The sequence below is a fragment of the Parasteatoda tepidariorum genome, chromosome 1 (assembly GCF_043381705.1).
Source record: "Parasteatoda tepidariorum isolate YZ-2023 chromosome 1, CAS_Ptep_4.0, whole genome shotgun sequence".
Taxonomy (NCBI): domain Eukaryota; kingdom Metazoa; phylum Arthropoda; class Arachnida; order Araneae; family Theridiidae; genus Parasteatoda; species Parasteatoda tepidariorum.
The window spans coordinates 76,494,281-76,512,584 of NC_092204.1; the positions used below are offsets into that span (position 1 = coordinate 76,494,281).

General features: G+C 26.5%; 3 protein-coding genes across 12 annotated transcripts in view; 1 reads left to right on the plus strand and 2 right to left on the minus strand.

The window, feature by feature from the left end:
- The window catches only part of LOC107453463 (single-stranded DNA-binding protein 3), an 81,232-nt gene extending 69,405 nt beyond the window's left edge, over positions 1-11,827 (minus strand). For 7 of the 8 annotated variants that reach the window (XM_016070307.3, XM_071182757.1, XM_016070306.3 and 4 more), the window contains exons 1-5: positions 11,203-11,791; positions 9,042-9,114; positions 4,577-4,638; positions 3,114-3,198; positions 1,302-1,343 (exon numbers count right to left, since the gene is read on the minus strand). In XM_016070307.3, coding sequence (XP_015925793.1) covers positions 1,302-1,343; positions 3,114-3,198; positions 4,577-4,638; positions 9,042-9,114; positions 11,203-11,273 — 333 coding nt within the window. In that variant the 5' untranslated portion in view covers positions 11,274-11,791. Of the gene's footprint in view, positions 1-1,301; positions 1,344-3,113; positions 3,199-4,576; positions 4,639-9,041; positions 9,115-11,202 lie in introns of all 8 variants that reach the window. The other variant, XM_071182758.1, reaches the window with a different exon arrangement.
- Positions 1-18,304, minus strand: part of LOC107453483 (dystrophin-related protein 2) — a 276,867-nt gene that overhangs the window by 255,938 nt on the left and 2,625 nt on the right. The gene's annotated exons all lie outside the window — the stretch shown is intronic.
- LOC107453476 (mitochondrial import inner membrane translocase subunit Tim29) overlaps positions 1-18,304 on the plus strand; it is a 61,989-nt gene that overhangs the window by 39,476 nt on the left and 4,209 nt on the right. The window contains exons 1-2 of one of the 3 annotated variants that reach the window (XM_016070329.3): positions 11,864-12,390; positions 15,910-16,011. In XM_016070329.3, the coding sequence (XP_015925815.1) occupies positions 12,276-12,390; positions 15,910-16,011 (217 nt within the window). In that variant the 5' untranslated portion in view covers positions 11,864-12,275. Of the gene's footprint in view, positions 1-11,863; positions 12,391-15,909; positions 16,012-18,304 lie in introns of those variants that run through there. The other 2 variants (XM_071182773.1, XM_071182777.1) reach the window with 2 other exon arrangements.

An 18,304-nucleotide genomic window follows, 5' to 3' on the forward strand; every position in this document is an offset into this window, starting at 1 on the left:
TATAATATATAGGAAATCATTTATATCATTAAAAAAACTTAAGGATGATTATTGAATGAACTTTATTACAATTTTGTTCGCTAATAATACCAGAATTTCAACTCTTTGGGCATTTAAATTTTTTGAACATAAAATGTTGATTAAAATTTTTTATAGCTCTAATTAGTTATGCTAAAACTGTTAAATACTCATTAAAAACGTATGATGGTGAAACTTGAATGCTTCGTAGATGGCTACAAAAAAATACCCTTTGCGGGGGAAAAACAAACAAAAAACTTCAATAGATGTCACTATCTATTAACAGATATGCAAAGTACTTTAAAAATTTAATAATCTAAAAGCGCTGTTACTTAAATAAAAAATATAAATTTTTTTAAAGTTTTATAATCTGTAATTCATTAAATATTTTATGAATATATCTCATAATTAAAAAAAAAAAATATGTGATTGTGATTTTTTAAGCATGACAACAGAACTTTTGCAACAAGCAATGGTAATTATGTATTTTAACTTTTATAAGAAAATGTGCCTAACATTTAACGCTAACATATAAACAACAAACGTGGTCACTGACTTTCCACATCATTCTATAGTGTCTTCAAGTCCCTAGTTTTGTTTACTAGCAATACGACACCAGATCAAATCTACTATGCAAAATCATACATATTGTTGGAAAAAAGGCATGATATCCAATGTTTAAATTGAGTTTTAATTTTGTTTAATATTAGGAAAAGGCACAATGAAAATTCATATTTTTTACTCTGGTATTTACGAATTCAAAACATTTTAAAACTTAGCAAATGAAAAAAATTTTTATTCTGACATTCCAGCTGGCACAAATTCATAGATGATAATATGATACCAAAACAGTCAACTGCTACTGATTGCAAGGTATTAAGTGTTGGTTCTGCTTTTCATAGAAATTAAAACGATCTTTAATAAATAAACTTAATTTCAAGGAATTTTTATTCTTTAATTTAAAGTCAGTTTAAACAAAGGAAAGGGAGAGGTAAAAATCAGATATCAGACAAATAACAGAAAGTTTCATTCCTGGATGATGATAAAAAAAGTTCTATGGTTAAATAATACCTAGGTCTTAATTTAATTAATAGACACCGAATACCATCAAATTTGAGAAGTATCAATTTTTGATGCTTCTTTAAATGAAAAATGATACCACAGAAAAATTTAGATATTGTTAAATTGCAGGACTTTAACTAAATATGTTATGGCTGGCAAATAAAAAAAAGATTCCTTATCCTTTGCAACAACGAGTCAGATTGATAACAATAAATACTTACATGTGCAATTCCATTTACAGCATAACCTGAATTTACAAAGCCCTGTAAAAAATAAAGGTTTGATCAGAAGCATGACTAAGTTACTTCTTTAAAGAAATAAGTTTAATGCTTTAAGATAAAATTTAACTAAAAACTTTCGCTAAGAAAAATAAAATCCATAGACTTTTTTAATATACTTTATGAGAATAAAATAACGTATTTTTGTTATGAATCAATTTTTTTTAGACTTATTAAAAATTAGATAAAGCAAACTGAATTTAAAAACAAATGCTTATTTTTATAATTTTTTTTTGGCCATTAAATATTCAAAACATTAGTAAATGCATTGCCTGCATTGATTACTCATTTATAGCTAATCTTAGCTGATATATTTCTAAATTTTAATCAGCTACAGTATTAAGCAGGGGTGATTGTGACACAAAGTGAAAAAATCAAAAAATATTATGTGCCGAAACTTGATATCAAGATAGCAACTTATATACATATTTCATATTAAACATATTTTGAAGACTTATAATTAAATTGCCTACCAATAAAGAATATCACATTTTTAAAGAACTAATTTAAGAAAAAACTAAGTTCTTACAAGTATTGCGACATTGGTTTTTAAAATAGCGTAAATATGAATCACGATATTGGATTCTAAAAATGCAAAAATACAAATCACCATATTGGATTTTTAAATTAAATGAATAGAAATTGTGATGCATGATTTTTAGATTGTGTGAATACGTATCATAATGAATAGCGTTTAAATTAAGTATAAGTACAAAAATCGATGTTGAGGCTTGAATATGAATCACGATAAAAGTGGATTACTGTGGAGATCCAAACTGCCAAAAATCAATAAAACCAAAGTGGTGGATTTTCACCAATTTGCTACAGAATCACATGTATGTGAACTTCACGTTAATGCGGATTTGGATTCGCACGTACCAATGGTTTTGATTCTGAGAAATTCACATGCCCAGCTCCTTGCTTTCAGACCCAGAAGAATGATAAGAAAAACACGAAACACAAACATCTCTGAGTTTTGCAATAAAGACATTAATTATATATTTCAAGAAATTGCTACACACCATATTGGGCACAATATAAAATATGCAGATTTAAAAAGTTTTATGACCACAGGCTTAGATCAAAATCACCAGATTAGATAAAATATATAAAGAAGTTGTGAACATATTTTAATGTAGAAAAAGTTTTTGTGCTTGATCAGAAAGAGCTTCCCAACATTTTACAAAAAAGGATCTATTAAAAATATTTCAAAATAAATTATACAATTTAGATTAAATTTAGTAATTGAACATTTTATACAATTAAATATAAGGAAACCCCAGTAGGAGTTCATGAGAATTGATAAATATAAAATGGAATATTAATAAAATTTTATATATCACATGAAAAAAAAAAAAAAAATCCCAGGACATTCCTTTACCTGTTTAAAAATACATTTATTTAAGAAATGCAATATATTTAATGTAATTTAAAAAGCAATAACAGAGATTTAAGTACTAGTAAGTGGACTGTTAATGGGTACTAGCTACCATTTCTCTGTACTAACTACCTAATATAACACAAATTATAGTGAAACTGAAAAGTGGAAGGCAGTCTGAGCATTAGTCACAGTTTTTGTTATATTTTTTAAGAAAATTATATAGTAAAAAAAGTTCTATGCTATTCAAAGAAAAGTAATAAGTAGCAATCAATAAATCATAAAATATCGTTTCAAAACTTAATGATCAGAAGTTTAAATAACTATCTGCTAGCAAAATATTAATGACTTCTTATTGTTTCAGAAATAAAACTTACATAGTCATGAAAAGCTTTAGCTTCACTAGAATGTTCACACGTTTCTCTTCTTTCAGGTGCAGCACAATAGAGATCCCAAAAAACACTAAAGTGTAAACAGAAATCATGTTATTACAAAAACATTGAGAGTAGGAAAACATATTTTATTTTAAAGAACTTAGATTTCATTTTTAAAGGCAGTAACAAATATTGATGGTATAAAAATCAATTACAGTCAACCCAAAATGAGAAGGGCAAACAAATTAAATTAAGACCTGATGCATGATAAATAAAACTTTTAAATCATACTCATAAAATTCAAACATGCATATTACTGTCTCCAAAACATAGATACAAAAGTTAAGAAAACAAAGTATAATTTTTTTTTTTTTTTTTTAGAGCAGCAACAAGTATTAAAATAGACAAAAATAAATTGTTTTACAAAACTCAGATGGTATAAAATTAAATTATAATCAACCCAAAATGTAGAGAAAAAAGGAAGAAAGAAATTTTAATACAAGATATGATACATAATAGAATACAATTTAAAATTCAGTCAGATATAAGATTAACAAATTAAATAAAATATTTTTAACCACGCATATTACCGTCTTCTGAACATAAAAGCAAAAGTAAAGTCAATGATCACAGTTATATTAGAGAAAACGATTGACAATTTGCTAGTTTCTCATATTTCTTGTTATTTTATTTTAAGTTCATAATTTAAAAAAAAAATAATGTATATGGTCAACATAACAGAGTTTGTTTCAGTAGATTTAAGGTATAATATTTCTAATAAAATAAATCTAATGACTATTAAAAGAAGGTAGATTTGAACAAAACTTAACCAAATAACTTCAAAACAAATTTAAAACTAATTTACGAAAAGTACATTCAAAGATGCTTGAAGGAATTTATAACTTAAAAAATGCAAAAAGTAAAATGACAAAAACAGTTTTAAGATTGAAACCATTAAGTAGAAAAATGAGAAAAATCAAATTTGAAAATTAAGAAATAAAAACCTTAGCAAACAATGGCTGAAAGAAAAAAAAATAGTAGTAAAAATAAAAGTTGACATTTTTAAGAACATGGAAATATAACTATACAACTGAAAAAATAAAAATAAATAAATAAAAAGTGAAACTAGAATATTTAGATGTTAAAATTTCTTTTTTAAAATTAAAGTCACTTAAGTTAAAAGTACATTAGAAATAAAAGTATAAAATGACAGAGAAAAAAAACAAATTGTTATTTTCTTAACTACTAAACCAACAAAAATCCATTATAGCATTAATAATATAAATCCAAATTTTACTGTAATCTATTTTTGTAAAAACTTCAGAATTTTACAAAAACATTTGAGACAAAGAAAAATTCAAAACTAGTTTTTTTTAGGTCCTTCACTGGTCAACTAGCCAGCTACTTAAATTTACAACAAAGAATAAGAAAAATGAAAACCAAGAATTAAATTTTTTTTCACTTACCACCACCACGAGTGCAAAAAGCCTGGAGGCTCACCCAGAGTTATATTTTTCTCCCATCTTATCTATAAAACAAAAATATTGAAAATATAATATTTTAATAAAAAGTTTATGCATTTAACAAGAATTTTTTTTTCCTTTCCATTTTGATGAAATAATAAGTCATGTTTATGATAATTGATTTAATAAAAGAAAAGTAATTGTATTTATTACAGTTTTGAGGAACAGCGAATACATAAATTATAACTTAAGAACTACATCAAAACAAAGGATGTTATCTTACATTTCTAAAAATTTAATTATAAACACAAATTAGAGTTTTAACCTATGTATCTGAGTTTTGAATATGTTTAAAATAAGTAAATCAATTTCTAACTAATAATAGTGTCACATTAATTCTTCTTTACACTACATGGACTTTCATTTCTCAATGTAAGTCAATTTTATTTTTGATATCTCTTTCAATGGGAATGTTGCAACTATGACCATACCTTTCTGGTGCAAGGTATCAGACACAAATATAGAAGTGCAGAAAATGATATTCACATTGAATATTACTCATAGTATCAAAGAGGGTCACAACTTATGGGAGAAACACAGCTTTCTAATTAAGAACTTTAATATCAAAAAGCCACAGTGGCTGTGACAAAAGATATTACATTTGTGTGGTGTTAAACTACAGCCTATCAGCAAAATAACTTGGGAACTCATTAGGCCAATATTCACTAATCTTAGCTCAACAAGGTTTTAAAGGGCCAATATTAGACAAATATAGAAATGTTCGATTCACCCGATATTTTATAGCCACTATTCAGCCGATGTTTACCCTATGTAAAATTGTCAAATTCACCCGATATTTTATTTCCCTCATTTACCCAATATCGTGCCTATGCAGATTTATCAAGTTCACCCGATATCTTATAGCCACCATTCAGCCCAAGTTTACCCTATATAGAATTGCCAAATTGATCCTATATTTTAATGCTCTTATTTCGACAATATCAGCCATATACAGATTTGCTAAGTTCACCCGATATTTTATAGTCGTTATTCAGCCTATGTCGGTTAACCCGATATTTTATTGCAGTTAAATAAAATCTAAAAAGTAAATAATAAATGCTTTTCTCAATCTATTTTGTAACATCCTGCAATATCAAGAATTCTACGCCGAGTCGCACTGTATTGCCCCTTAAAGCCGTATATTGAGTAAAAGCAATTTTTCCTTTTTTATAATATATGTGTGTAATTGCTCTATTAATTAAGTTTTAAGATATTTGGATCAGCAGAGAGTTTTAAGACGAAGCATTTATGCAGTGGTTTCTTTTATATCATAATAAATAACCCCAAACAGAAATTTTCTTTAAATCCTATATACTTCTACCAAAATTTTATATGAACTATCAGAAGTTTAATAGACAAGGAAAAAATATTTCTTTTTAAAAAATGAATATTGTACTTGGACTAAAGTGAAATAAACAAAAATGTCTTATGAGCAAAAAAAAAAAATCTGTTATAGGTAGATTCGTTCGTATTGTAAATCACTTATTAAGGAACTAGAAATGGATATTTAAAAATATTTTAAGTCCTTCCAGGTTTAATAGATGTAAATACAAAACTGGTCCTTAATTGCAAGTCTATAATGGTCTTATATATTTTTAGAAAATGGTCTTAGAATGGCTTTCGATATCGGACTGAGGTTGAGTTGTGTAAGTTTCGTAATAGGTCCTAGAATGGCTTTATATTCTGGCCAAATATTTATTTTTTATGTAGGACCTTTATAGGCTTACAATATAGGGCCACTATTGGGGTGTCTAAATTTTTAAATATTGGTCCTCGAATGGTTTCGAACATAGGACCAATATTAATTTCTATATAAGACTCTTGTAGGCTTACATAATAGAGTCTGTAGCGTAACTACCACTACAACTTTTAAATTCCAGTTTCCTAGTATATAAGGTATGTTAACTTGGCTCTACCTTGACTACCTCCTTGAAGTTGAAGTTTGACATTGTCGGAAATTTAGCCGTCCCACAAAGGCAGGCTTTTTTCAACGAACACTCTATATAGGTGACTTTCATACATGATCTGAACATGTGTATCTCAATAGAAACACACATACTTAGATAAATGAACATAGTGAACAATTGACTTGTAATTTGTGACAGTGACCCACACTTGCTTTTGATACTCAGTCTAGATCAGATATTACGGGTCCTTTAGTCTAGTCCCACATAAGCGTGATCTGAACGCACGTGTCTCAAACAACAATCTACAAGCCAATATTGAGATGTCTAGATCTTTCAAAATTGGTCCTAGAATGACAATCAATAACGGACCAATATCATTTTCTATATAGGTCCTTTATGGATTTATAATGTTGGGAAAACATTGGGATGTCTAGATTTTTCAATATTGGTCCCAGATTGAAATGAATCTTGTATCAATATTGAAAGTTATTCTAGGACCAATATTGAAAAATCTAGACATAGGCCCCTCGGTGCATGTTCTTATGGGACCAATTTTGAGCCCAACTAGGGCCAATGTACTGGTCTTCATGGTTATATATATATATTATAAATTATTATAAGTATATATTAAAACATAGATATAACACATTATATAAGCCCACAGTACTACATCGAAGAAAAAGTAAATAAAGTTTAAGAGATATTCAACAAAGAAATATTGAATATAAAAAATAACAACCACTGATGAAGTTGCAGTTTACAATGCCAGTTGTTCATACAACACTTTTAAAAAAAATCTGGAAACCTTTGCAACATTGTACTAGAGTTTAAAAAGTTGCAAATATTGGAAAATTACATCGTTTTTGTAGTTGTATTTTTTTCCAGGTGCTGCATCAATTTTTAGGATTTTCATGCAATAAATAAATAAACAATATAAGTTTTTCACGCTATTGATGTTTATTACAAATTGAGAAGGCAGAGTTCTCCCTAAAAATAAAAAATGACAGTGTGCATCCTCACAGAACTCTGAGTTTTGATTTTATAAAATTTATGTTATGTAAGAACTGAATTTGATCCTCAATAATTTTTAAAAATATCCTCTTATACTATTTTATGTGTGCATGTCAAAAATTCTTCTTCACTATCAAAATAAGAAAAAAATTTACAGTTTATACAAAATCTAAGGCATGCAAAAGACAATCACTGTACAATTTTTTTTTTAAAAAGTAAACTAAAAGAATGATTAATTGATAAACAACTTACTTCAAAGCTTTTTTTTATAATTTATAATGAAAATTATAAGAAAACAACCATTTAAAGGTACATTGAAAAAAATAAGGGATTTATTAAAAAAATAATTTTAAAATTTAAAAACACAAAAAAAAGAGAAATGTGAGGATAATGCTGGAGAATAATCCTAACAAACTAAATCTTTCACTAAAGGTTTTAAGAAAGTATATATTTGTAATAGTTATCAGAATTAAGCCTATTAACACGGATAATTTTAACAGTGTGAATTTATCATTTTAACAGTAAATAAATTTTTTTTTAAAGGAATATACATAAAAGGGCAGTGTTACTAAGGTATGGCAGCTTATTTTTACAAAAAGGGACAAAAGAGAAGTTCTCTTTACATCTCCTTTATAGTTTTAAAAATCAGTTTAGATTCACCTTGTTATTAAGTACATTGCATTATTATAATAAATAGTGAGGAAGAAAATTTAATAAAACCAGAATAATTAGATTTTAAAAATTTCAATTTAAATTATTAATTTAAACTTGCATAACTTTTTAGAAAATCAAGACTGTGGATAATCTGTGTATGATAAAGCAGATGCTTACTGTACTTGGTCGTACATACAAAATTAAATAATTATTTAAAAATCACTATAAACACAAAAATTAACTGGATCGTTAAGAGCCTAATCTACTTTTTAAAAAAAAATTCATTTGGAATGCATAAAAAGGTTTCATTTCCTTGAATATTCATAACATTATTAATATATAAGCTGTTTTCTTATCGCAGAAACTCTTTTATTCTAAAAAGCTATTTATTAAATGAAAAAAAAGTAGTTTTTCCACAGAGAAAAAATATATTTATAAGATTTTTTAACCATTATTGTTTTATAATTTTTGAAGTAAATAAATCAATTTTAACTTACTTATTTCATAAATTAATTCATTTTATACTTAGAGAATTTAGAAAATTTCTAAAATAGAATAATAATAAACCATAATTGGAGTAAGACATGATTTAATGGATACATCCATTAATATATGTAAGAAAAAAAATGTAATATTATAAAAAAGGCAACAATACTTACGCTATCCTTTTACATTATTAACATTTTCTTTTGAATAATGCATACTTTAAAATGGAGATATTTCATTAAATATTTTAACAAAAACAAAAATGCATTTGTATAGCTGTAATTTTCTATATTTGTGTTGAAAATGAAGAAAAAATTTTCAAAAAATATTATAACAATTTATAACCATACCTCTGACAGAAACGTTTGTGCTGCTTTTTGAGCTCCAACATGCAACAGATATTCATAAACATAAAGAGCCAATCTATAATAATAATAATAAAATTAAAACTTAATACATTGATTAGTCACTTACTTTATTTATATTACTTAGTATATATATTTCCTAACTTTCAAAAAAATATAACGACCTAACTTAAATACCAAAGTAATCTTCGAATGTCACAAATCATTCTAATCTACACAATTAAGTAGGTTTTTTTGTTTTGCCAACATGTGACCGAATCCGAATGCTGGGCCTGTGCTAAAGATTTAAAATTATTAGCCAAATATCAAAAGTATTTACAAATTTTCAAAAGATTTCGCCAAATGAAAATCTTAAAATTTTTTCTTTTCTGAGAAAAAAATAATTCGCCAAAAAACAATCTTATTCACCAAATTTACGATTTTATAGTATTTTGCAAGGTGGCAATCGCGTAGCGTGGGCCCTTTGGAATGGAAAATACTGTAATGGGCATAGCAATGCAAATTTCGTAGCATATTTCAACTTTGCATAGAATTACATAAAGAGATAACGTGAACAATGAGAGGAAAAAATGCTTTAAAAAAATTTAGTAAGAAAAATATTGAAAAATTACATTCTGGTTTTGAAACATGTTAAGATGATTGCTTCAACTAATTTTTTTCCACTTTAATTTTCTAAGATTGAGTCTCCTTAAGTTGGAAATCTACAATTCTAGAGCTTAAATATGTGCAGCGTACATTAAGATTCCAAAAAGAAATTCCATTTTGGTAGTAACTTATGTTTGCATGATTAGACAAATATATGCTTCATTAACCTGTTTGTACCACATACTACTACAGAATACTTCAATCGCAGGTGAAAATATAAGAACAAAAGATTTAATGGAGTTTCTGAGGTTTTCATAATTAGCTTTTGTCTGAACAAGAAAAAAAAAAAAAAAAAGACAGTCACTACTTTTGTTTAAAATTTTGCCTAAAATTAAAGTACTTTTTACATTATGTCACATTTGTATTCAGTTGACTAGAATGAAAGGCTCTCACCACAGTAGCATATTCATTAAGGTGGATTAACAATTAGCTAAAGGTTTGAGAAATCTATTTAGTGATTCAGCATCACAGAACTTAAAATTCAGCTTACAGCTTAATTGCTTCTTTTGATTATGTACTTTAACAGCTGATATTGTTATGGGCAAGGTTGCAAGTTTGCTGTGGCTTGAACAATTTTCTTGTTTATTATAATTTTTGTTTTCGTAAATTTAAGGCAATTAACATTCTTAATAACATTTTTTAAAATAATATGAGAAACATTAATTGCTAATAGAAAATAAAAATTAATATCTCCCATTATCATATTGTATTTTACACAACACATATCCTACATATGTACAATTTATTTATCGTATTTTAAAGACATAAAAACCAAATAATTTTATTCTGAATAATTCCACACAATTGTGAGCAAAAATAAATGAAATTTGATTTGAAAAAAAAAAAAAAAAAAAAAAAAAAAAAANAAAAAAAAAAAAAAAAAAAAAAAAAAAAAAAAAAAAAAACTCTCAAAATTAAACATATTTACATATTCATGAAGTTAATAATTACATTGATAGTATTTTCAATTGTCTATATTGAAAATAATATAAACATATAGTTAAAAATTTGGCAATAAAATGCACTATCACTGACTTATTACTAATTTTTTGACAGGTAATTCATACAAACAGAATTTGACAGCAGTCTCTTGTGATGCAGAACAGGGATGAAAAAATTCTTATTTAAATACGATAAAATACAATTATGGAATAAAACAAATACAATAAGCGACAGACTTTCAAAGAATGAAAAATGCTAACAATGAGTGAACAGCAACATAACAATACTTTAAATAAATACAGTTGACAATTTAAAAAGTACTAGTGCAATAAATTAATTATAAATAAGCTCACTTAAATTTTTAAACGAACAATTTAAAAAGCTGAAAATACAAACACAATGAAAGCATCTCTTACACCTATCACTAGTTAATTAAAAAAAAATCAATAATGATGCATAGTAATGAGAAAAACTAAATTACATCTAATATCAACTTATATGATAGATATTTTAAGATATCTATCATAAAGATATCCTACACAGTATTGGATCAACCTACTTTTCTCTCGCTTGAGCATCCGACGGAACTGTTGATCCTTTACCCTTAGCGTACATGCTGTTGTTATTCATTTATCACGTTGTATTTAAGACATTTAATACACCAGAATAATAATCGACATAGACACATCAATTGGTATATTAAGTCTACATAGAATTTTGTCGTATTTTGCTACACTAATTATGCAGTTAAGCTTATTATGTACTTTAAACTGTCATTCATTCATCGAAAACAACTGATGAAGTGCTAGTACTTCTTTTGAAAGACAATAGCTATTATTCAGTATTCCAAAGTTTTTGAACAGTCACAATATCACAAATTATATTTTTTGCCCGTCATATATGCCGGTTTCACAAATATTTACAAAAACAATTACATCATGTAACGACGATAACACAATTTTTCCACAATGTTTCGATTGGAGAATGGCGTCTTTCGACGGAATGCATTGTTGCCATTTAAAATTTTTAAAAGGGGACAAACAAGAAAACATTTCATTAATTAATTAAAACTTTTAATGTTTCAGATGCAAAAAATTTAAATTCAAAATAATCGTATATACTAAAACAACTTAAATCAACTGTTTTATGAGCTTATTTAAATAAATTGCTATTCTTGGTAAGGCATGTTTACAATAATTGTTTAACTGTAACTTTTTTTTGACTTGACGACCTTTACTTTTGAATAATCGATTTTTCTTAAACGGAAAAAACGTTACAAACCGAAATTCATATACTTCACATTTTAAAATGCCACGAAAAAAAACTCAACTGTTACAACTGAAAACCAAGTTGAGTGAATACGAACGAAGAAAATACTTTGAATCGAAAATAAATAAAAACCTTGGATGATAAAAACTGTCGTATAATAATTGTAATTATTGTCGTAATAATTGTCGTCTAATTGTAAAATAAATTGTTATATATTAATTGTTATCTAAATATATTAGTTTTAACACTGTCAAAATTAAAAAAATAAAAGAGCTAAAATCTTACAGTGCAGGATGCTGTAAAAGGATACTGAATATAAATATGTTTCTTTATTTTTATCAGTAAAATCTGAATAATTTCAATATGTTAATAAAAAATGTATCAAATTTGCGAGAAAAATTTACAAAACAATTATCCTCATTTAAACAACGTTTTCAGCTACCTGAGAAATGGAAGGGTGGACGTGTAGAGAAATGGAGTAAGAAAAATATCTATATTTTCAACTCTCCTTATTTCGCTCCTTTCCACTAATGAGCACCTTTTTGGAATTTACTAAATTTTCTCAAACAATAAAAGAGTTTATCTTCTTCTGTGTTTATTAATGTGGCAAATACTTTTACCGTATTTACTAAACATGGAAGTTACTCATTAATGCTGAAAAATTATTCCTTCATCAAGTTTTTTTTTCAAAATAATTAATTGTTAAAAACTCTAAAGAAGCCTTATATAACTTTCTTGTAAAAAAAAATTCAGGGGAAATTTCTGTGTTGGTACCTGTTCACACTAGCTACATCCGCCCGGTCGCCAAAGAAATTTTAAACTTGCAAAAAGTTTTAGAAAAATATGTTTGCTGGGTGGATACGAGTTATACGCTTTGAGTTGGTTCTCATTTGGGAAATTTTTTTTCTTATAGTTTCTCGTGGGCCATAGTCTGTATGTCACCAAAACTTGATTATTTTGGTGCAAGTACTGGAAAGGACATTTTCCAAAATTAATCCACATTTTTTTCTTGTACTGGTAATGATTTAAAAATAAAACTGTTATTCAATAACTTCCAGTTATAAGGGATTGTGTGATTATCAGATGTGCAGTAAGCTTACTCTTCTTGGAGAGTAATTCTTAATTTAATGACAAAATTCTAATATATTTTTGTGAGAAACATGTCATTGGATATGAATGAATGTTTTAAAATTTAGGCATAATTTGTTCAAATTATATTAAAAAATCAACACAAAAATATGGATTTATCATTTTTTACGGGATACAATAAACATTTTTTAAGAAAAAGTTTTTTGTGAAACTACCGTTTTTCCTGAATTTGAATTTGCGAAGGTACCGCTAAATGGTAATAAATTTGACCTGGATGAACCCGTGTTAATGGACCAAAGTTTAAAATTTACTGATAATAGCTTTAATTTTATTTATTTTTTCGATTGTGATTACTCAGTATTTTGTTTGTTCTTGTTGTAGAACATTATTTTGAATCACTTACAACCCTAGAACCGTTCGCGGTTTTGAAATTTAAACATTTACTGTCAGGAGCAATTTTAACCACCGGTCTCAAAAATTTTATTTATTCTGTTCCAAAAAAATCTTCGAAATTTTTTTTTTCTCAATTAAATTAACATTAGCTACTGTTATAAATAAAACTGTAAATGATTTGTTTAAAATTTTATTGCATGTTCTTTAATGCTTATTTATTTTTTCCAAGTTCAGTCTTCATAATGAATAGCATGTGGATCAGTGCTACATTACCGAATTAGCATTTCTAAAATTATCTGAAATTGTGATTATTTTATTTAATAGTTGCACTTTTGAAACATACTTGTGGGGAAAAAAGTAGAGTTCAATTTTTTTCAAAGACTTATTGAATTTTTAGACTTAAAAAGTATAAAGTGAAATAACTTAAAATTTTTTTCATAGAATGACAGCTTTTGATGAGTATGCATGAAAAAATAAAAAGTAATACATTAAATATTGCGTGTAACTTTTAAAAACTGAGTTTATATAGTCTCGGCTAATTCTCCTGGTATTATTTTCATTTTATTTAAAGTTAATCTAAAAATGTGTTGCAAGAATTTTGTATAAAATTTTTAAAGAAAGCAGATGAAAAGTTACTAATTTGTTTTGTGTTATTATTGTTATTTGAAAACCAATGACTTACCTGGAAAATTAGAAGAGAATAATATAAACTTGCTTTTTATAAGTTATACGTGTAATTTTTTTATTACTTTTTCATGCAAATCTATAAAAGAATTGTTTTTTTTTTTTTTTTTTTTTTTTAAATTTAAATTATTTTATCCTTGATTGAATCACAAATAATTTCTAGTTTCATTTATAATACTTTCCGAAAACTAAGCAATAGACTAAATTTAAATTGCAGAGTATCAAACAAAACTTTCCAAATATTCAAACTGTCAGAATTTATGAGCGATTACTGTGACCTCCCTCCCATCACAATATCCCTGGTGATTAGTTATTCATAACCCGTTGCTATTAAATGAATATATATATATACACACGTATTCTTGACAAATTTTATGTTAACTCTTTTAAAATAGTGTTTAAAGCATGCTGCAATTTTTTTTTCATATTATATCGGTATTTTTTATTGCAGTTTTCATTCATTTGTTATATGATCATACTTAGAAACGTTGTATAATTTCTTTTGTTGGCCTCTTGCCGAATTATTTGTAATGATTTTAGAGTTCAATAAAATTTCCTAAACGCCCAAAACTGGACGGGGCAGGAACAGTGATTGATGGAACCAGTTTGTACAGCTTTAACTATGCTGTGGGTTATAATCAATTAAGTTTCCTGTAGGCCGAAAGATAAAAAAAAACAATAATAGAGATAATAAAAGCAATGATTTTCCCCCCAAACTAACAAAATTATAAGATAAAAGAAAAACAATAATAGAGATAATCAAAACAATGATTTTCCCCCCAAACTAACAAAATTATAACATCATTCAAGAATTTAATAAGGAAAAAATAAAACATAATATTAAAACATACTATAAAGGAAAAAATAAAACATAATATTAAAACATACTATAAAAAAAACATAAGATTAACAGGAAAACTTTTTGAGCCACAAAAGAAGTGCTTTCGGATCGTATTCAGCATGTGAGTCACTTGCAGTGACTTTAGAAAGCAATGAGCACACACATTAATCCATGAATGCACATCCTTTTTTTATAGCAGGTCACAAGATTATTTTAAGTAATTAATCACCCATTTAAGTAAGGTAAAACTATTATCGTAAAGATGTAAAATGCATTTAGATCTTAATTCTAAGTAACACGCATATGCTTGCAAAATCGTAATCATAATAATGTGTATTTACACATTATTTATCATAAATTAGTAAGAAATAACATTTAACTGCGTACATTGAACTCGTGGCTCTAAATAAAACTTGAAAATGAAATGGTTTAGGTTTGCACTAGAACAGTTCTAATAAATACAGTTTTTCAATTAATAAAGCTCCATTTTTTTCAACAAAAAAAAAAACTTTTTTTGAAATTTTATATTTTTTTCATTTAAAAATTTTTTTTTTTTAAATAATTAACAGTTTAGGTGCCAAGTCATAAACTTTGAAGGTCAGTTTTTTTGTCCCACTGGCTAAAGGTTGTGCATCCCTGCATTATTCTAATATTTTGCTATAAAATATTTGTTTAGATTTTTTATAAAATCAGGCTTAATGCTGTTTTGAGCACTTAAAGGTATTAAAATTTGAACAACTCTTGTATGGTTTTCTGTTAGAAACTATGTATTTTTTTAATGACAACCTGATTTTAATCTGGTTTGATTTAATGATGGTTTGTTGCAACCTGATTTACTAAAATATTGGCAAACTTATTTTATTTAATTGGGCAATCATCTACTATGGAAGAATTTGTACTATAATTCATTATTTTATGTATTGACTTTCTTGCTAGTTATTATTTAAATAAATACTTATTTATTAATTTTTATTTATTGTTGCTTTTTAGATCTTTTTTGGCAAGGTCTGTTTTTAGACTACAAGTCAGTTGCAATGGATACAGTCCAAGAATCAAGTGCAAAGCCTAGAAAAGCATTTATAATTACTTCAGGTAATTATTAAGATTTCAAAACAGATTTTTATATGAGTTTATTAATTTAAATTGTTTTGAAAAAGAATTTTTAATTTTCAGGCTAGGCAACAGTTATTTTGTCATTGTTTTTTAAGTTCATAAATTTTTTTTGAAGTCAATCATTTTTTATTTTATTTCATTTTTATTTTTCGGCATTTCGTGAAATATGTTGGATTTGTTTCTCGTTGTTTTAGTATGTGATTACTTTTATTTGTCTGATCAATGTGTATTTTTAGGTACATTACACTTTCGTTTATAATAAAAATGCTGTGTTACTCTCAATCACATGCTGTGGTAAATTACTTTTCATGAAGCATGACTATTAGCCTGTTACAATTATTGTTATAGTGTAATTTAAGCTTGTTGTATTTTGAATAATTTCTTTCAACTATATTTTCAAAATCTTATGCCAATACATGACAGAACATACATATACATACATTTACATAACAGAATTTACAATTGATGCTTAGAAGCTCATAATTTGGCTCATTAGCAGCTTTTTAGCAGAATTAGTACTAGAATCATATCAATAATTACCTTCTTTTCTAAAATATGTTTTACTTTTACTTCAGTAATTATTTCTGCCTGAGCATGATTATGCATTTGTCACATAAAACGCAGAGAAACTGTCAAAGTGGAAATAATAATAATGAAAAACTGGCATTGATTTCTAATTACATTGATAGTTTAAATAAATATTCCTTGACCATTAAAATTAGCATAATTAAAATAAATCAAGCAATGATGTGTTTTTGTTTCTTTATTTTATCCTCTTAAGTGTATGTAAAAATATTGAAAATGTTGAAATTCATTCGAAAAAGAAAGATACTGTGCATTCCTTGATTATGGCATCACAAACTCAACACAAATTTTAATCAAGCTAAAATTCTTTTTATGCTTGTTGTATATTTATTAAAGTAAGTTTAAAATATAGTTGTATATTTTTTTTTATATGTCAATTTAATTAGTTTTAAATTGCTGACATTTTACCTAAATAAATAATGTCAGGTCACAAAATTAATAATATATAAATAGCATACATTTTACTACCATTTTAAACATAGAAATGAAATTTTACACCAAATGCGTAAAAGTTGGCAGGTATGGGTCTGTGTTTTGTGAGAATCCAAAAAGCGGTGTTGTAGCTGTACATAATGAATGGAATGGAACTCACCACCTCTTGGATATTGGCGGGCCTTATGAGGATTTCTTGATATATTTTGCGTATTCGACCGAGGAACACTTACCAGGCTTATTAAGGCAACTGTACTCAGAGAGTAAAATTTTTGAAGTGCTAGCTGCTCTCATGTCCTGGCAAGGTTTTTTATTGATTGTAAGCAGATGGGTTGCTATTGGTCAAGTGGGATAAGAAATTACATAATTTATTATTAAGTAAAGGCTAGCAATCTTTAAAATTATTAAAACATTTAATTTTTTTTAATTTATTTGCTTTTTTCAGAGTAAGTGATACTACGTAAAACAAATAATAAACATATTATTTGTTAATACACTTTCATAAATAAAGATAACAATCTTTATTTATGAAAGTGTATTAATTATTTTCTAGTAAGAAATTCTTTAACATCTATATCTTTCTTAATTTTCCCGAAACTTCTTTCCAGACCATATAGTATTTTATAGCTTGTGTGGCTAATCTACCGAAAAAGGAACGCTAAGTATTTTTATGATAAGATTGCATTGCATTTGCACTGTATTACTACAGTTGTTATCCTTTGATTGTTATATGATATTTCTAATTATTATACTTTTATTCTATAAACAACAATCATATTTGAAAATTTTTATTTAGAGAGGAGCACTCTCCACCCATCTAAACAGACAAAAAATAGTTACTTTCAATCAATTTAAACTGGTCAAATGAGTTACTTTCGCTTCAAAACTTTCTTTGTGCGCCTTTGGTTGGTGTTGATTACATGATCTTTGGTTAGTATTTAGTGAGAATCGGCAAATGTTTTCCCTTTAGAAACTGCAATAATGAGAGATCTCTAAATATCTATACACACTTATGCATAAATTGTTTTATAATACATTTCACCATTAGCATATTGGTGTGGATGTAGATATAGTTCTGTAGAGTTGAGTTGAAAAGTATAAGTTGTTCCAATTCAAATTATTTTTCAATTGCATCTTGAAATATCATCATTTGAAAAGATTTGGTAAAACTGTTAGTGTATTACATTAATACTAATTAACCCACAAAATGTGTGCTAAGTATATCTTATCCCTGTTTAAAAAAAAAAATTATATT